Source organism: Euprymna scolopes, chromosome 24, assembly GCF_053919585.1.
Source record: "Euprymna scolopes isolate OS-2025 chromosome 24, ASM5391958v1, whole genome shotgun sequence".
Classification (NCBI taxonomy): domain Eukaryota; kingdom Metazoa; phylum Mollusca; class Cephalopoda; order Sepiida; family Sepiolidae; genus Euprymna; species Euprymna scolopes.
Window position 1 is genome coordinate 99,870,783 of NC_136505.1, and position 21,021 is coordinate 99,891,803.

The 21,021-nt window shown below is 31.1% G+C and overlaps 1 protein-coding gene across 2 annotated transcripts in view; it reads left to right on the plus strand.

Moving 5' to 3' along the window:
* The window catches only part of LOC145246870 (Fanconi anemia group A protein-like), a 160,133-nt gene that overhangs the window by 113,795 nt on the left and 25,317 nt on the right, over positions 1–21,021 (plus strand). For both annotated transcript variants that reach the window (XM_080108732.1, XM_080108733.1), the window contains 5 exons: positions 980–1,093; positions 2,370–2,475; positions 5,635–5,777; positions 9,880–9,985; positions 15,064–15,123. In XM_080108732.1, coding sequence (XP_079964858.1) covers positions 980–1,093; positions 2,370–2,475; positions 5,635–5,777; positions 9,880–9,985; positions 15,064–15,123 — 529 coding nt within the window. The remainder of the gene's footprint in view (positions 1–979; positions 1,094–2,369; positions 2,476–5,634; positions 5,778–9,879; positions 9,986–15,063; positions 15,124–21,021) is intronic.

Sequence of the window (21,021 nt, forward strand, 5' to 3'; positions counted from 1 at the left end):
ACTTAAAGAAGGGAACCATAGTTAAGCAGAGAGAGAACGACTAGTAAAGTCTCTTCTATGAGAAAGAGGCAGCAAAGAGCAGAAAAGGACATCGCCCACCAAATTTCAAAGTCGGTTTTGTATCCTGTGGAGGCAGAAAATGGTGCTTTGGGCAGTTCCTCCTCATATGTAAGATGTATTTTATTCACTAAAAATATTAGAATTTAATTTTTTACTACCGATCTGTACACTTTTAGCATTCTGAAACTATTCAGTTTTTAAAAAAATATTTTAAATTAAAATTTGTTTAATTCTCTCTTTACACACAAGAAACAAACATTCGGGACCAAGATCACAGTGTAGTATCTGTTCTGATGCTATTCTTCACTTTTTCTTTCCTCGGTCAGTGGTGGAGAAATCTTTCATGACCGAGGCAAGTTTTATTTTTGTTCCTATCATGTGCCCCTTCTTGGGAGCTGGATTTTCCCCACATTAAAAACCGATCTTGTGTCTAATTCTGCCATCGTGGGGAGGCAAGTAACTAGGAAGAAACATGGTTGCATACATTTTTTTTTTTTTTTGCTCAAGATATCTTTGTGATATTGCACATTATTTTGAAAAAAAAATTTTGAAACAATTTTAGAGAGTAAAAACTATACAGATGGGTAGAAAATTAAATTTTAATGCATTTGGTCAAGGTCATTTGTTGTATATTTTATTTTTGATATCTTTGATGTTAACTGTACTGCCAGATTACTGAATAGTCTAGTTTTGTCCAAAACATTTTGCTGTGAACTATATAACACTGGACATTATGAAAGAGCTACTGTAAAATTTTTTATTTCTTATGGCTGTATACATTAAAGGGCATAAAGACAATTTCGCCATAAATCTAATCAACTTGACCCGCCTGACCTTTTCGCCCCTCGAGTTTAATAAAGTTTGATTCTTTAACTTTTTGGTGTTTAATTTTTTTTTCACCCCATTTTTATTTGACCAGACACCTTTACCAAAATTGGATGTTGTTACATTTCCAAAATTTGGAGGAAGAAAGCAATGCCATGAATAACATTTGTTCAACCATTTTCAAAAGTCTTTTAGATGCCATTGTCGAGTAAGTGACAATTTTTTTTCTTTTCCTTTTTTCTTTTTGTTCTTTTTTTCTTTTCTTTTTTTCTTTTTCTTTTTTTCTTTTCTTTTTCTTTTCTTTTTCTTTTTTCTTTTTTTTCCTTTTTTCTTTTTTTTCCTTTTTTCTTTTTTTTCCTTTTTTCTTTTTTTTCTTTTTTCTTTTTTTCTTTTTTTCTTTTCTTTTTTTTTTCTTTTTTTCTTTTTTCTTTTCTTTTTCTTTCATTTTTTCTTTCTTCCTTTCTTTCTTCCTTTTTTCTTTCTTCCTTTTTTCTTTCTTCCTTTTTTCTTTCTTCCTTTTTTCCTTTTTTCTTTCTTCCTTTTTTCCTTTTTTCTTTTTTCCTTTTTTCTTTTTTCCTTTTTTTCCCTTTTTTCCCCTTTTTTTCCCTTTTTTCCCTTTTTTTCCCTTTTTCCCTTTTTTTCCCTTTTTTTCCCTTTTTTCCCTTTTTTTCTTTTCCCTTTTTTCTTTTCCCTTTTTTCTTTTTCCTTTTTCCTTTTTTCTTTTTCCTTTTTCCTTTTTTCTTTTTCCTTTTTCCTTTTTTCTTTTTCCTTTTTCCTTTTCTTTTTTCCTTTTTCTTTTTTCCTTTTTCTTTTTTCCTTTTTCTTTTTTCCTTTTTCTTTTTTCCTTTTTCTTTTTTCCTTTTTTCTTTTTTCCATTTTTCTTTTTCATTTCTTTTTTTTTTATTTCTTTCTTTCTTTTCTTTGCTGCTTTCCTATCTTTCCATTCTTATTTATTTTTAAATTTCCTTTTTTCTTTTTTCTCTTTAATCTTTTTCTTTATCTTTTCCTTTTTTCTTTATCTTTTCCTTTTTTCTTTTCTTTGTTTTTTTTCTTTTTTTGTTTTTTCTCTTTTTTTCTCTTTTTTCTTTTCTCTTTTTGTTTGTTTTTTCTTTTTGTTTTTCTCTTTTTTCTTTTCTCTTTTTGTTTGTTTTTTCTCTTTTTGTGTTTTGTTTTTCTCTTTTTGGTTTTTGTTTTCTTTTTATTCTTTTTTCTGTTTTTTCTTTTTTTCTCTTGTTTTTTTCCTTGTTTCTTTTCTTTGTTTCTTTTCTTGTTTTGTTTTTGTTTTTTTTTCATTTCTTTATTCCTTTGTTTTGTCTTTTTCTTTATTTTTTCCGTTGTTTTTTTAATTTGCTTTTTGTATTTTTTTCTTTTTTAGTTACATTTTTTTTTGTTTTGTGTTTATTTCTATTTATTTCTTTCATTTTGCTCAGCATGAAAAACAAAAATATTAAAAGATTTTTTTTTTTACCTTTTCTTATTTGCAGAAGTTCCAATGAAGCAAAGTTTCAAAAATGTTCAAAGTGCCACCAAGATTTTTCAGAACAAAGGATCAAATTTCGGAATAAACATGAAATATTTTTACTTCTTCAGGTAAAATTTGTTTTTGATGATTATTGATGAACAAATCAATTAGTGTTTATTGGATTATAAGAATACTCATTGGAAGAAAGTAATATTATTAGTCATAAACAGGATGTATTATAGACAAAGGAATCGGTTCAGCTGGCTCACCCTTTGGGCAAATCAGCCTTGCATGGCAAACAAATTCAACAGAAGTGAAAAGACAGATTTTAATTGGATAATGTTGGGATTTGTATTATTTAGATTTATAATTTGAAAATGCGCTGAAAAAAAACTATGAAAACATAGTACTATTTTTTGTTTTATGATTTGTTGGGTCTTCTGCAGTTTATGGACCATGCTGAAATGTCATTTAGAAAGCTATTCTTAACATAGGGATAGGACTTTCGGTATTTATGCAAAATACGGACTGTGCTGAAATAATATCGTTATTTAGAATAGGCAATGACTTCTAATAATTTTAGTCTTCATGTGCAGTTGTTAAGGTATCACATTTTAGTATTGTTAGTTAGGATATTTCTAATGAAGTCATACTTAGCAAAATTTTTTAATTTTTTTTTGTTTTTTCTTTTCTTTGTTTTTTCTTTTCTTTGTTTTTTCTTTTCTTTTCTTTGTTTCTTTTCTTTGTTTTTTTCTTTTGTTTTTTTCTTTTCTTTGTTTTTTTTTTCTTTGTTTTTTCTTTTCTGTTTTTTTCTTTTCTGTTTTTTTCTTTTCTGTTTTTTCTTTTCTGTTTTTTTCTTTTCTTTGTTTTTTTCTTTTGTTTGTTTTTTTCCCTTTTTTCTTTTGTTTGTTTTTCCCCTTTTTTCTTTTGTTTGTTTTTCTCTTTTTTTTCTTTCGTTTGTTTTTCTTTTTTTCTTTCGTTTTTCTTTTTTTCTTTCGTTTGTTTTTCTTTTTTTCTTTCGTTTGTTTTTCTCTTTTTTTTTCTTTCGTTTGTGTTTCTCTTTTTTTTTCTTTCGTTTGTGTTTCTCTTTTTTTTTTCTTTCGTTTGTGTTTCTCTTTTTTTTTTCTTTCGTTTGTTTTTCTCTTTTTTTTTCTTTCGTTTGTTTTTCTCTTTTTTTTTCTTTCGTTTGTTTTTCTCTTTTTTCCTTCGTTTGTTTTTCTCTTTTTTTTTTCTTTCGTTTGTTTTTCTTTTTTTTTTCTTTCGTTTGTTTTTCTCTTTTTTTTTCTTTCGTTTGTTTTTCTCTTTTTTCCTTCGTTTGTTTTTCTCTTTTTTTTTTCTTTCGTTTGTTTTTCTCTTTTTTTTTTCTTTCGTTTGTTTTTCTCTTTTTTTTTCTTTCGTTTGTTTTTCTCTTTTTTCCTTCGTTTGTTTTTCTCTTTTTTTTTTCTTTCGTTTGTTTTTCTCTTTTTTTTTTTCTTTCGTTTGTTTTTCTCTTTTTTCTTTCTTTCGTTTGTGTTTCTCTTTTTTTTTTCTTTCGTTTGTGTTTCTCTTTTTTTTTTCTTTCGTTTGTGTTTCTCTTTTTTTTTTTCTTTCGTTTGTTTTTCTCTTTTTTTTTTCTTTCGTTTGTGTTTCTCTTTTTTTTTCTTTCGTTTGTGTTTCTCTTTTTTTTTTCTTTCGTTTGTGTTTCTCTTTTTTTTTTCTTTCGTTTGTGTTTCTCTTTTTTTTTTCTTTCGTTTGTGTTTCTCTTTTTTTTTCTTTCGTTTGTGTTTCTCTTTTTTTTTTCTTTCGTTTGTGTTTCTCTTTTTTTTTTCTTTCGTTTGTGTTTCTCTTTTTTTTTTCTTTCGTTTGTGTTTCTCTTTTTTTTTTCTTTCGTTTGTTTTTCTCTTTTTTTTCTTTCGTTTGTGTTTCTCTTTTTTTTTTTCTTTCGTTTGTTTTTCTCTTTTTTTTTTCTTTCGTTTGTGTTTCTCTTTTTTTTTTCTTTCGTTTGTGTTTCTCTTTTTTTTTTCTTTCGTTTGTGTTTCTCTTTTTTTTTTCTTTCGTTTGTGTTTCTCTTTTTTTTTTCTTTCGTTTGTGTTTCTCTTTTTTTTTTTCTTTCGTTTGTTTTTCTCTTTTTTTTTTCTTTCGTTTGTGTTTCTCTTTTTTTTTTCTTTCGTTTGTGTTTCTCTTTTTTTTTTCTTTCGTTTGTGTTTCTCTTTTTTTTTTCTTTCGTTTGTGTTTCTCTTTTTTTTTTCTTTCGTTTGTGTTTCTCTTTTTTTTTTTCTTTCGTTTGTGTTTCTCTTTTTTTTTTCTTTCGTTTGTGTTTCTCTTTTTTTTTTTCTTTCGTTTGTGTTTCTCTTTTTTTTTTTCTTTCGTTTGTGTTTCTCTTTTTTTTTTCTTTCGTTTGTGTTTCTCTTTTGTTTGTTTTTCTCTTTTTTTCTTTTGTTTGTTTTTCTCTTTTTTTTCTTTTGTTTGTTTTTCTCTTTTTTTTTCTTTTGTTTGTTTTTTCTCTTATCACAGTATTGTTAGTTAAGATATTTCTAATGAAGTCATACTTATCAAAAAACTACAGCCTTTTTTTTAACCGGATCTCATTTAACACCGGGACAAATATACTAACAGTATTTAATAACTAACAAGAAACTAAATAAATAAACTATAAAATAAGAAAATCGAAATAAAAAAATAAAAATAATTCACTTCTAACCATCCTGCACCCACCTTTTATACCCAATTAACAAAAAAAAAAAATATATATATATAAATACACCAAGCCTCAAAGGAAAAGAAAACGATAACAATTGCTCCTGATGATAATCGGACGCACCGATAGAAGAGCTTGAGTAGAATATGGCTGAACAACAACTTTTGGGCGCCGTTTTATACAACATGCCAGCTGAAAAAAAAAAAAAAGAACGCTCGGCGAATGGAAAAGATATCCAGAAAATCGTAGAAAAAAATAACTTTGTCGTGTTCAGACGCGCTTGAATAATGACTTGCCACCAAAATATACAAATATATATATATATAGATGTTTCTTTGTTTTGGTTTTAGCGATATGTTTTGAACGAATTCAATTATTTACGAAAGTGCATTTTTACCTAAATGCGAGTTGGGAATAAGTCTCCCTTTAACCAATCCGGTACCCCCACATGGGGAGTGGTATATATATTATTTTTAAAATATAATTATATTTTAAAAATAATATATATATATTTAATTAGGTTAAATTTTGGACAAGAACCATATAGATTTATATGGATTTGAAATGGAGTCAACTTGGTTTAATCTTTATTTGTTTTTTCTTCCCTCAGAAATCATTAAAGCAGTTAATGGTTCAAAGTCAAGATGATTACAATCCCGTCCCTTGGTTACTCAATGAATTGAAAATTGTTACCAACTTGGAAACTGGCCTGAATAAACAGAGATTAATGCTGAATGCCCTGATTGGATCAGAGTGAGTAGAAATTATTTGCTTATTTTAGAATTACACTTGATTAAAATTATTTGCTTATTTTAGAATTACACTTGATTAAAAACCACAAAAATATAGAAAAATCTTTGTATGTACTCATCATGGAACAAAGATGTCATATTCCCAAAATTATGTAAATTGGGTAGTTTTTTTCTTTTGTTTATCAAGTACGATTTAACAGTTTTTTCTTTTGTTTATCAAGTACGATTTAACAGTTTTTTCTTTTGTTTATCAAGTACGATTTAACAGTTTTTTCTTTTGTTTATCAAGTACGATTTAACAGTTTTTCTTTTGTTTATCAAGTACGATTTAACAGTTTTTTCTTTTGTTTATCAAGTACGATTTAACAGTTTTTTCTTTTGTTTATCAAGTACGATTTAACAGTTTTTTCTTTTGTTTATCAAGTACGATTTAACAGTTTTTTCTTTTGTTTATCAAGTACGATTTAACAGTTTTTCTTTTGTTTATCAAGTACGATTTAACAGTTTTTTTTGTTTATCAAGTACGATTTTACAGTTTTTTCTTTTGTTTATCAAGTACGATTTAACAGTTTTTTCTTTTGTTTATCAAGTACGATTTAACAGTTTTTTTCTTTTGTTTATCAAGTACGATTTAACAGTTTTTTCTTTTGTTTATCAAGTACGATTTAACAGTTTTTTCTTTTGTTTATCAAGTACGATTTAACAGTTTTTCTTTTGTTTATCAAGTACGATTTAACAGTTTTTTTCTTTTGTTTATCAAGTACGATTTAACAGTTTTTTTCTTTTGTTTATTATGCACGATTTAACAGTTTTTCTTTTGTTTATCAAGTACGATTTAACAGTTTTTTTTTGTTTATCAAGTACGATTTAACAGTTTTTTCTTTTGTTTATCAAGTACGATTTAACAGTTTTTTTCTTTTGTTTATCAAGTACGATTTAACAGTTTTTTCTTTTGTTTATCAAGTACGATTTAACAGTTTTTTCTTTTGTTTATCAAGTACGATTTAACAGTTTTTTCTTTTGTTTATCAAGTACGATTTAACAGTTTTTTTGTTTATCAAGTACGATTTAACAGTTTTTCTTTTGTTTATCAAGTACGATTTAACAGTTTTTTCTTTTGTTTATCAAGTACGATTTAACAGTTTTTTCTTTTGTTTATCAAGTACGATTTAACAGTTTTTTCTTTTGTTTATCAAGTACGATTTAACAGTTTTTTCTTTTGTTTATCAAGTACGATTTAACAGTTTTTTCTTTTGTTTATCAAGTACGATTTAACAGTTTTTTCTTTTGTTTATCAAGTACGATTTAACAGTTTTTTTCTTTTGTTTATTATGCACAATTTAACAGTTTTTCTTTTGTTTATCAAGTACGATTTAACAGTTTTTTTCTTTTGTTTATTATGCACAATTTAACAGTTTTTCTTTTGTTTATGAAGTACGATTTAACAGTTTTTTTTGTTTATCAAGTACGATTTAAAAGTTTTTTCTTTTGTTTATCAAGTACGATTTAACAGTTTTTTCTTTTGTTTATCAAGTACGATTTAACAGTTTTTTTTGTTTATCAAGTACGATTTAACAGTTTTTCTTTTGTTTATCAAGTACGATTTAACAGTTTTTTTTTGTTTATCAAGTACGATTTTACAGTTTTTTCTTTTGTTTATCAAGTACGATTTAACAGGTTTTTTTTGTTTATCAAGTACGATTTAACAGTTTTTTCTTTTGTTTATCAAGTACGATTTAACAGTTTTTTCTTTTGTTTATCAAGTACGATTTAACAGTTTTTTTCTTTTGTTTATCAAGTACAATTTAACAGTTTTTTCTTTTGTTTATCAAGTACGATTTAACAGTTTTTTCTTTTGTTTATCAAGTACGATTTAACAGTTTTTTCTTTTGTTTATCAAGTACGATTTAACAGTTTTTTCTTTTGTTTATCAAGTACGATTTAACAGTTTTTTTCTTTTGTTTATTATGCACAATTTAACAGTTTTTCTTTTGTTTATCAAGTACGATTTAACAGTTTTTTTTTGTTTATCAAGTACGATTTAACAGTTTTTTCTTTTGTTTATCAAGTACGATTTAACAGTTTTTTCTTTTGTTTATCAAGTACGATTTAACAGTTTTTTCTTTTGTTTATCAAGTACGATTTAACAGTTTTTTCTTTTGTTTATCAAGTACGATTTAACAGTTTTTTCTTTTTATTATGCACAATTTAACAGTTTTTCTTTTGTTTATCAAGTACGATTTAACAGTTTTTTTTTGTTTATCAAGTACGATTTAACAGTTTTTTTCTTTTGTTTATCAAGTACGATTTAACAGTTTTTTCTTTTGTTTATCAAGTACGATTTAACAGTTTTTTTCTTTTGTTTATTATGCACAATTTAACAGTTTTTCTTTTGTTTATCAAGTACGATTTAACAGTTTTTTTCTTTTGTTTATTATGCACGATTTAACAGTTTTTCTTTTGTTTATCAAGTACGATTTAACAGTTTTTTTTTGTTTATCAAGTACGATTTAACAGTTTTTTCTTTTGTTTATCAAGTACGATTTAACAGTTTTTTCTTTTGTTTATCAAGTACGATTTAACAGTTTTTTCTTTTGTTTATCAAGTACGATTTAACAGTTTTTTTCTTTTGTTTATTATGCACAATTTAACAGTTTTTCTTTTGTTTATCAAGTACGATTTAACAGTTTTTTTTTGTTTATCAAGTACGATTTAACAGTTTTTTCTTTTGTTTATCAAGTACGATTTAACAGTTTTTTCTTTTGTTTATCAAGTACGATTTAACAGTTTTTTCTTTTGTTTATCAAGTACGATTTAACAGTTTTTCTTTTGTTTATCAAGTACGATTTAACAGTTTTTTCTTTTGTTTATCAAGTACGATTTAACAGTTTTTTCTTTTGTTTATCAAGTACGATTTAACAGTTTTTTCTTTTGTTTATCAAGTACGATTTAACAGTTTTTTCTTTTGTTTATCAAGTACGATTTAACAGTTTTTTCTTTTGTTTATCAAGTACGATTTAACAGTTTTTTTCTTTTGTTTATCAAGTACGATTTAACAGTTTTTTTCTTTTGTTTATCAAGTACGATTTAACAGTTTTTTTCTTTTGTTTATTATGCACAATTTAACAGTTTTTTCTTTTGTTTATTATGCACAATTTAACAGTTGTACAGTTTAATCAAGACATTAACAAATGAAAATATCAAAGAAAGGTTATATTGTACGTATCTCTTATGGAATGAAGTTCTCCAAAAAAAAAAAAATTTCACTTAATTTAATCAAGTATTTATTTTTCTTTTTTACAAAAGGTAGTCATGTTTTGATTTTTAGGAAGAAAAGCTAGTATTAAAGATGGGGAGGGAGTGCCGGCGCTTTTAACTGAGTTATCTCTCCGTGGCGTGTTCAAAAATTTCAAAGATGGCTACCTTCATTGCGCTCTCATAAAAACTTGTTTTTTCTGCTTTAAAAAAACTACTCGATCAAATGAAGTGAAATTTTTTTTCGGAGATCTTCAGTCCAAAACGGATACGTACAATATAACCTGTTTTTTTTTTTTTTTTATATTTTCATTTTGTAATGTCTTGATTAAATTGTACAAGTATCAGAAAATCAAGTTTTATAAGAAAGTGAGACCATTCTTAAGAAAAAAAAAGGTGTACAAAATAGTGAAGATGGAGTTTGACTCCGAAATATATTTAAATTATAAATTTCAAACAAGTAAAATATTCATTTTCATAATATTGCATTGTAATTTGGCTTTCAAGCGTATCTGATACATATTTTATTCATTTTATATCTTTTTTTCCTCCATCTTTTTTAACAAATTGGTGCTTGTTTATTTTCTCAAACTTTGTGTCACTTTATTCTTTGCTTAGTTCAATCTTTGTCAAGATTAATACTAGCTGATGTCCTCTCTAGCTGACATGATGCCATGCATTATGTAACAATCACTTTCTTCTTGGGAACGCTGATTGTTTAAATTAACTTCTCACTATTTCAAGAAACCTCCTCTCTTCTACCATGTGAACTTACTCGACTAATCAAAGCGTTTTATATCTTTTTCTTTTTCTTTTTTTTTTTTTTTTTTGTTCACCTTTTCCAACAGATTGATGCTCAGCCTTCCAGCACATCTTTTGTTTACAGACAGCTTATCCGTCGCTCCGAATGATTCAGCAATCCATGCACTCATCGCAATAATTAATACAGTGTTGGTAAGTTGTTAAACCAGACATTTTACTTTATTTTTTAAATTTTTTTCTTACTCTGGAGTAAGGGCTTATCAAAGTCCAGAGGCCATTCGAGGATAAAGGTTAATGAATGTTAGATACTTGGTTTGAATAAGTTAATATACTTTACCATCGGATTTACTGCATGAATGAAGATAATTTAAAAGAGAGCAGAAGGTTGTCATTCGGTTTACTTCTCTAAGCCGCATAAGATTGTAGATCTTAATTATTTATGAGGATGGCTCAATAAGAAGCTTATTTACATTTTATTCATTTTTTTTTTTCACCTGGAAGGTAAACGTTTTTTTTTTTTTTTTTTTTTTTTTTATGAGCACTGATGTCCTCTTCAAGAAAAATGAATGCTTTATGCATTTTGAACATTGTATGCCATTGAGGTAGGCTGAAACAATTGTATGTGAATAAACTGTTTTTTAGTGCATTTGTGAAAATTTGCTTCTTACATTTTCTGTGATTTTTTTTCGTGTGTGTGTGTATATATGGGTAACTCTCCGAAGTTAGGGGCCATTGGTTGACATGCATACCAAAAAATTAAAATGTGGATAAAATGTTTTTAGTGTGATAGACATCTATTGCATGGTATGGTATTGGAAATTTTATAAAATAAGAGTGTGCTTGTTATATATGATGTCCAAGTTTACCGAGGACACAACTGTCCCGTGTAACATGGACACCAAATTATTAGCAAAATAGACAAAAGACATCTTAACGAGGTTATTTTTTTTATTTTAACATTATTATGAACTTATATTGCTCATTACAGGTTACTTTTCAGTTTTTGAACCTTTGCCGAACGTGGTTTGGGTGCAGATCTCCCTCTGTCCAAAGACCTGCAATGGAAATATTCGAACACAACCCAGTGCCACAAGACAGTTCTCTAGTCATCCCCTTATTTCCTTCACGTCTAATACTATGCACTTTTCGTGTGCCTTTAATTGTTTTTGCTGGCCTATTCCTCTTTCGGTCTATATCTTCAGATCTGACAGAAAAGAACGATCTGAAGTAGTGTTCATCTTTGCTGTCCTGTGGTTGGACATCAGCTATTGTTTCCATCATATTAGTTGGGACCTGAGAGAGTTCTTGCATGCTGACTTCCTTGCTTTGTTTCTTGTCTTGATAGACTCGTCTTCTTTTCTTGTTTCTTCTTGTTTTCTTTCAGCTTCTCTCTTTGCTGCTGTTTGTCCTCTCTCCATTTCTTATGCTGCTCCTCTTCGGAGGCCTTGTTCTGCTTTCTTTCTTGCCCTCATTTCCCTCATGCGCATTTTTGCACGTTGATTTGAATGCAGTCTTTCTCGTCTGACTGGTTTCGCCTATATTCTTGGCTGTAGAGCTTTGCCTTCTCTTTATACTCCTTATTTTTCACAGGATCTTCCTTTTATCCTGAGCTTGTATTCTCTACATGACTCTACATTTGTCCTTTTCTTTTTATCATGTTGTGGCTTCCCCGATGCTGGATTTGGTTGGCACACATTCACATACTTTGTCACTAATCTGGTGCTGTGGCGGGGTGGCGGTAATGGTGTAGATAGATCTGACATGGCAGACCCCAGATTAGACATTTTCTGAAAGTAATGTACTGAAAGGCAAACACAGTAAAAAGACACTATGAATAAAACTCGTTCCCTGTGACATATGGAGTAAGACAGGGCTGTCCTCTCCCCCCTGCTCTTCATCATATACACGGACCAAATCACAAAGGAGGCCAATTGAGACTTGAAGGCACTCAGCGAGCTTCTGTTTGCTGACGATCAAGCCATGATGACTGACAACCAAGTCAAACTGCAAGAGCACACAGACCAGCTCAACACATGCTGTGAGATCTATGACATGAAAATCAGCGTAATCCCGAAGTCATGACAATCAGCAGAACCCAAGAGAAGCTCGAAATCAACATATATATATATATACATGTTGTATAACACATGTTTCTGTTATAACTTGTGCTTAAAGTAAAATTATAGAGATAACGTCTTTTTCGTTTAAATACTCAACCTATTTCATTTATAAAATAACTAATTGTACCTTTAAATTTAATTTAAAGAATTATTTACATAAAGTCTCACACACTTAGTGTGGTAAGATAACAGAAAAAAACACGAAAAAGAAAAGAGCAAAAAAAAACCCAAACAAAACAATAACACAGTTAACGCGGCGGTCTTATGCCTGTCTTTTTTCGCGGACCAGATCGTAAAGTGCAGAAGAACCGCAATTTTTTACACAAAAAGTTGATAAAACAAACTAAAACGGTCGATTGTTAACATTTTAACACAGAATAAAATAATGTTGATAGGGGCATTTGCAACATTTAAGTTATTAAGGAGGGGAAAAGCTTATTAAAGAATTTTTTTTTACTTGTCCAACGTAACAAGACAGTTTCAGTTTATGTCCTGAGTAACAAGACACCAACAGTCAGGAGCCGGATTGATTCACCGGGTGTCTTGTTACATAAGACAGGAATATTTAAAGAATCACATTTTTTTCGGCAACTCCTATAAATTTCACAGCAAAACTCGGTTTGAAGATCACTTTAATATTCTACAACTTTGAACAAAAATTTGACTAAAACAAAGCAAATTTTTTACGTGATATAGCTTTTTTCCACCCACGTTTCTTCACGCTTTCACATAGGTATTCGAACAGGTTTACGTCTATCTGTATACAAAACATACATTCCACGCACGAAACCAATTTCAAATCACAGTATTTTTATATAATTTTATACACATATACTTTCAAATGCATATAAGTGCTTCAAAGAACGTTTTGATAGCAAAAACTCACCCTGGATGGCGTAGGTGACGAAACACAGTCCAATATAACACAATCACACTTTGAGGACACAACAACTTCACGCCGAATTTTCAGCCTTGAATATGTAGACACTGAGAAAACTGCAGGGGAAACCCCTTTCCGGTGCTTTGTGTCAGTGCCCGATAAGAAAATAGTTACGAAAATTTTCTTTTTGATCGAGATTTATTTACGATTGTTTTGTCCTACGTAACGCTGAAAAGTGGGCCCGAAAGATAAATATGAAGGCTATTTCATCATTTGCTTTTAATTGATCGTTTTTTTTAATTGATCGTTTTTTTTTAATTGATCGTTTTCGGTAAAAGAAAGGCACTCAATGTGTACACATATGCGTACACAGTAACAGTCATTTTGTATTCCTGCCCAACTTCAACCCAAACCGGTAGAGAAAGTTTGTAGGTACTTTTGGAAACTGTATGTTACGTCGGACAGTAAATCTTTTAGAGGCTAATAATAAAAGAAACTTTATTTGTGTGTGAAAATTATTAGTTAATAATTTGAACTAGTTAGAAAGCAGCAGTGTGGATATATTTAGACTGGCTGCCTTCATTTGAACTTTAGTAAAAATCCATGTGCACTCATGTCAACTTTTTTCGCTCGCCATTTTTGCCAAAAAGTCACACAAAAGCGCATCAAAATCACTAAAACAAACACACATCACTCCAATATTTATACAGTTTATTTAAACATCACTTTGAACTGAATAGCCAATCAATGTACCATGTTAAAAGCTATAAAACATGCAAAAAATGTCAAAAATCAGAAACAGCATCAGTGGCACCCAACTCTGGAGAGTTACCCCCATATATATATATATATATACTCTCTGCTTGGAGAGAGAAGGCTTGAAGAAGCCTTCCCTCTGCAAGCAGGGGGAATGTCTCTTAGGTTTGAATGTGATCAGTCTCTAAGTGATATATGTTTCTGCATTTCAGACATATGATATATCCCGTTTTTTTTTTCTTTCTAATACACTATATTGCTATTTTTTTTTTTTTTTAATGTATTGTCTCTCATTTTATTTGATTTTATTAGTAAACTTGAAAAACACAAAACAAAATAGTAAATTCCTCGTTTAAGCTTATGAAAAATGAGGGCGAAACCGGTTAGCTGGCCTTCCCCCATTAAATTGTTTTTTTGTTTTTCTCTCATTTCCCACTTTTAATTCTGAACATCAAAACAGATCTTCCTGTCATGATTGCAATATATATATATTTTATTTTATGTATTTATTTATTTTTTTTTTTAGTGCATTTGTGGAAATTTGTTCCTTACGCTTTCTGTGATTTTTCATAATGTGTATACCTATATATCTGTGAAAGTGTCTGTCTGACTGTGTACATTTCCCTATACACTAACTCTGTCAATTTTCAGTTTACAGACTCGAAATTTGATATACAGGGTATTGAAATTTGGGAAAAATCTTTGTAATCTGTTTTTGGCCAGAAATTTGGCTGTTCAGGGGTTAAAGTTCAACGATTTGACCTTTGAGAACTCTACTAAACTCCTCCGCTAATTTTGGGTGTAAACAATTGAAATTTTAGATATAGGTTCCTTGGACATGGATCTAACTTTATAACTTGATTTGAGCCCAAAACAAATGTTAAGCGGTCATAATAGGGGTCAAAGTTAAAAAGTTGATCTCTGTGGTCTCTACCAAATTACTCAGACAATTTCTGGTCTAAACATTTGAAAGTTTACATAAAGGGTATTCAGAGATAGGGCAAGCTTTTTAATCGGGTTGGGTCGAAAATTTGAGCTACCAATATATGTATGTATGTATGTTTGCATGTTTGCTAAAACTTTCGACAGAGGCGACGAATTTTCACAAGATAGATTCGTTTTGAAGCTCGACCCTTCAGACGATAAATACCAAAAAATTGGCTAAAAACATTAATTTCTTCACCCTCAACTGGACACTTTTCTACAGGGAGGGGTCGCATTTTTCACCAATATTTTCGAAATTCATCCCCGCTTTTCGATTGCCTAGCCTTAATTTAAACTTATGTCACTTCCGGTTTGGTGGTGGTTGTAACAGCAAAGATGTCACATTTTTTTCCCGTTCTTTTCCTCCTTCGTGGTACAGGTTCAAGCCTGCCTTCCTACTAGCACTTTTTTTTTTTTGCTCAACACACACCTCCAAACACCCGGGCAACGCCGGGCACCCATGCTAGTAATATATATATATATATATATATATATATATAATTTTATTTATTTATTTATTTTTTTTACAGAAGGACAATTTGAATGAAGGCTTTTCCTTGTCTTCTAATATTACACTTCATATTTTTCAGGTAAATATTTTGATATCCTTATTTTCTATGTTTGTTTTGGAGTTTAAAATTTTCATGTTTGTTGAATACTATTACTAAAAAGAAAATTATTCATGTAGCAATAATCTAAGAGTGTTAATTTAAGTTGATGTGTTTAGGAAGTTCTGTCACAGAATGACGTGTAGCAAAGATGATAGCAAAATCATTCTTTTTGGCTCATTATCTGAACAAATTCAAAGCTCCATTTCTGTTCTCCCCCCACTCTTTCCTCAGTAACTCTGGAATATTAAATATTACCAAGGCTACCCAAGGCCATGAAAATAAGAGTTGTTTGTGTTAAGTTTCTTCCCTTTGTAGGAGTGTGTTATGTATTTTTTAAAGTTTTAGCTGGCCATACAAGCACACAGACAACTGTCCTTTATACAATAGACCAGCAGGGTCACCTAGTGTTGTCTGAGGCTATGAAAAAATAAAAGTTAAAAAGCGTGTGTAACGTCAGTATTTAATGTGACCTTTACAATCGCACAAAGGGTAAAAACAAACAAAAATCCGGATCAGCATTTTTTTTTTTTTTTTTTTCCTGTTTTTGAGAAAAGTTTTATTACACATTACTCTCCCGTCTCAACACCACTTAAATGAACAAAGGACAAATATGTATTTAAAATTAATTGATCAATTTGCATGATTTTTGGAATGTGACAAATAAGCACTCAGCATTACTTGATCAATCTACGTGATTTTTAAAATGTGACAAACACTCAGCATTACTTCATCAAGGTATGTGATTTTTGGAATGTGACAAATAAGCACTCAGCATTACTTGATCTATCTACGTGATTTTTAAAATGTGACAAACACTCAGCATTACTTCATCAAGGTATGTGATTTTTGGAATGTGACAAATAAGCACTCAGCATTACTTGATCAATCTACGTGATTTTTAAAATGTGACAAACACTCAGCATTACTTCATCAAGGTATGTGATTTTTGGAATGTGACAAATAAGCCCTCAGCATTACTTGATCAATCTACGTGATTTTTAAAATGTGACAAACACTCAGCATTACTTCATCAAGGTATGTGATTTTTGGAATGTGACAAATAAGCACTCAGCATTACTTGATCAATCTACGTGATTTTTAAAATGTGACAAACACTCAGCATTACTTCATCAAGGTATGTGATTTTTGGAATGTGACAAATAAGCACTCAGCATTACTTGATCAATCTACGTGATTTTTAAAATGTGACAAACACTCAGCATTACTTCATCAAGGTATGTGATTTTTGGAATGTGACAAATAAGCACTCCGCATTACTTGATCAATCTACGTGATTTTTAAAATGTGACAAACACTCAGCATTACTTCATCAAAGTATGTGATTTTTGGAATGTGACAAATAAGCACTCCGCATTACTTCATCAATGTAGGTGAAAATAAGGAAAGAAACAGGTAAAAATCCGGATCAGCATTTTTTTTCTTTTTTAACAAAGGTTTTTTTTTTCTTATTACACGTTACTCTACAGTCTCGACACCACTTAAAAAAATTGCCACATGTCCATCTAGCCTGAGAGGTGTTTCTCTTTCCTCTGACCGCATGCCGGTCACAGTCGGTCCATTCTCGTCACACTTTCCTTCTCTCACTACGTGGTGCATTTTTTCTCCTTTTTTCTTTTTCTTTGCCTGGGAATTATTTACTACTTGCAAATATATTTTTGCCTGCCATTTCACAATAATGCCTCAAAGTTTATATACCTACTAGACTACCCGTGACCCGTTGGGTCAGTATGTTATATTAGCTATGGAATTCATGTATGAGCGTGGCACTTGTGACGTAAAGAAAATAGTTTTTTTTTTGACATAACAGAAACATTTCTATGAAAGTATGTTAAAATGAAAAAAGAATATAGATAGATTTCTATGAGTCGTTCTGTTTAATATAATTTACAGTTACTGAATTATAAGTGGTTGGCCATACTTATAGGTAAATGTGCACTGAACAGATACCATAATACTTATAGTTAAATTCAAATTTTGATATATCTGCTTTTTTTTTTTTTTTTTTTTTTTTTTTTACATCGTTCATTTCTGTATTACGTTTAAGTTATTTTAAACCCCCACTCTTCCCATGTTAAATAATAATTTCAAAATAATAACGTCAATATTTCAGTGCGCAGGTCATGCACAACCAGATGTTTTAAACCGGAAAGTGGGTTACATACATCATTACAAGGTCATTTGAGTGTTATAATTATATAGATAGGAGAATTTTGCCAGGGTTTGATTCGTTTTGATCAAAATATTTACTATTTATATATTTTTTGTATGAAAACTGTTGTAGACCCGTGCTAGGGGTCACAAATGAAAGAAACCATAAGTAGTGTAAAGTGTATAAAATATAATATGTATTTATCATAAAGAATACAGGAGCCACTAAAGTGGTATGAGAGGAACGTGTTCGTAGCATGCGGTTAAACATGGTATGAATGTCTCCATTTAATCTCTGAAACCAGTGGTATTCATGGGACTGGTTGATTCCACTTAGTTCTCAAATAGGGGTGATTTGTACCTCACAACAAAAACAAACCAAAACATTTTGTATTGTGTCATTCATTTTTCATTTTGCTTCATACATCTTTAAGTATTTAATTACAACCAGAATGTGACAAAAGGTACCAAGACTTAACAAAAAATATATATGAAACATGAAAAGCTATAATTAGGACAACCGCAAAATTGCATTCATTATTTATTCATTTTGCTTCATGCATCTATCGATGCCCCGGTTCAGTCTCGAAAGACAAAGGATGCCCCCCTGTAGGGGTAGCTGTGGGTGTAATTGTGAAGCAAGGATTGCACAATCATCATCTACACCTCTACTTAATCGGCACTGCTAGAGTCCAGTGGCAAATAGAAATCCAGGACGACTGGACACAATGCCGAGATAAACGAGAGCACATACAGCACCTGGAAGTCCCAAATGGTCACCCATTTAGTACTGACCAGGTTCAACGTTGCTTAACTTCGGGGATCCGTTTCTGCCTGATTATGTTGTACATCTTTTTTTTTTTTTTTTTTTTTTTTACATGGAGTTCACCACTTATCAAGGCCCAATGGCCACTCAGGGATAAGGGTTATTGTGTGTACAATAATCAAAGGGATAGTGTAGCAATAGTATTGGAGAATTGGTAAGGTGTCATTACTTATGGGGGGGGGCGGTTCATCAGGAATTTGTTTGTGTTGGACTTGAAGACATCCAGGTTGAAGTCGGGAGGGAAACAGGCAAGTGGAACAGAGTTCCACTGGCGTGCAGTTCTAAGAAAGAAGCTTTGTTCATGGTATCTACGTTTTGATTTAGGAGCGGGGAAAATTATTGACGGTGGTTTCAGCTAGTCGGGTGTTTTTTTAGAAAGATTGGCGAGGGGGGGGCAGAGAATGGAGCTCAGACGAGCACCTGCCATGGAAATAATGATAGAACGATGACAGGCTCGCTACGTCTCTTCTGTGGGAAAGAGGTTGCAGGGTAGAGAAAAGGGCATCCCCCACCAAGCCATGGAGTCTATTTTGTACTCCGTCAAGGCAGGATAGGCTGTTTTTTGCAGCCCCCGCCGAGATGTGGCAGCAGTACTCCATCTTTGGACGTACTTGGCTTTTATATAGATAGAGAATTGCATCATTGTTGAGATATCTTCTGGAGCGGTAGAAGGATCCCACCATTTTCCCAGTGACCTTGGCCACAGACTTGATGTATGTGTTCCATTTAAGATCAGGTGTAAAGGTCAAACCCAGGAGCTTATCAAATCCTGGGGCCATCCATTTCAATTGATGCCAGATGGGGATCAGAGCGTTTATGATGTAGAGATAGGAGCTTGGTCTTAGATGCATTAAAGGTAACCAGCCACCTCTTTCCCCACTGTACCATGCGCTCAAGATCAGAGGAGAGAGAATCAGAGAGAACATCATCATTTACGGCCTTTGATGTGTTGCCATAGATGGTTGTGTCATCAGCATAGATGTCAACGAAAGATTTTAGTATGTATTTTGGGAGATCATTGATGTAGATCAGGAAGAGAGTTGGGCCCAGTATGGACCCCTGAGGGACTCCAGCATTAATACTGTGGGCCTCTGATTTCTGCCCATCAACAACTACTCTTATGAGCCTATCTGAGAGAAATGACTTAATGATAGAGAAAACATTTCCAGTTATACTGTAGCTGGAAATCTTGTGTAGTAGGCCTTTATGCCAAACCTTATTGAAGGCCTTTGATATGTCAAGAGCAATTGCCCTAGAAATGAAGCCTTTGTCGAGAGATTCGCTAATCCTATGAGATATAACCGTTAGCATATCTGCTGTAGATCTAGCAGAGCGGAAACCATATTGCGTGTCGCTAAGAAGGTTATTTCTGCTGAGGTGGTTGACTACTTCTCTATTTATTGTGGATTCCAGCAACTTGCTCATGACACACAGGAGACTTATTGGTCTGTACTGAGAGGGGGATGACTTATCACCTGAATTCTTAAATACAGGGCATATTGATGAGGTTTTTCAGGGTGTTGGAAAGCACTTCTCCTTAAGGCAACGCTTAAACAGTTTGGAAAGTATGGGGGCAAGTTCTGGTTGTAATTTTTTTAACACTATAATTGGAATACCATCGGGACCAGTTGCTTTACTGGAGTCAAGGTTCTTGATTAGCTTGGCGACCTCACGCACAGATATTTGTATGTTGCATAGCGTGTTGTCTGTTATAGGAGGGAATATGGGGAGTTGATGGCCTTCGTCACACAGTGTAGAATTTGCCGCAAAGTTTTTGGCAAATAGTTTGGCCTTGTCGGATGCTGTCGAGATGACCTCTGGTCCATTGATAATGGTTGGGATAGAGCGCACATCTATAAAAAAATATGACATAAGGTACCAAGACTTAACAAAAAAATTATGGAACATGAAAAGTTTAAATTAAGGCAAACCAAAAATTGTGTTTATTAATCAGGTTGAATAATTTGACCAAGTAATTATATAAAAAATTTCATAAATTTTTTTTTTTTTTACACAGTGATCACCACTTATCAAGGCCCGGAAGCCACTCAGGGATAAGGGTTATTGCCAGTACATTACGTTAGTGTGGAGATTTGATGAAGTGTTTACTTAAGGGGGCGGTTCATTAGGAATTTGTTAACGTTGGACTTGAACACATCCAAGTTGTAGTCCGGTGGGAAGCAGGCAGACGAAACAGAGTTCCACAGGCGAGCAGTTCTAAGAAAGAAGCTTTGTTCATGGAATCCACGTTTTGATTTAGGCAATCAAAATATTTAAATTTCAAATTTTAAGAACATTTAATGAGTGTTAATTGCAATTTTTAAGTTGACCTAATTATAATAAAAAAACTGAATGAAATAAAACTTTACTAAAATGAAATGAACGAAACATATTTTGCAAAATTTTTGCTAAAAAAGTTTGATCCACAAAGTTTATATTTTGTTGATTGGTGCTGCGCTGGATGTATAATATGTAAAAGTTCTTTAGGTGTCAACTGGACCAGGTTTTGTAAGGGAAGTTGGTTTTTCACAAGGGGATAGAAAGGATCAAATTTTTGTAGAAAAATTTTACAAAAAATGTTTTGTCTGTCTACAGTTTTGCTTTCGTTTTCGATTCTAGCTAATGGCACCCAAATACTTTTTTTTCTTTTGAAATCACGGTTCTATAACAACATATGAAATCTGGGCAAATTAAAATATCATATTTAAGCATATTTTACGATCGGCAAAGTTATCCCCCTTCCCCATAGTGTTGCATATAAAATAAATTTGTGTCACTACCTTTTTGTAAGTTAGTTTTAGCAAATTTTATTTATGAACTTTTTTCTCGTAGGGTTAATTTTTGTGAAATCTTGAGATAAAAAAAAAACGGTGTTTATCTAA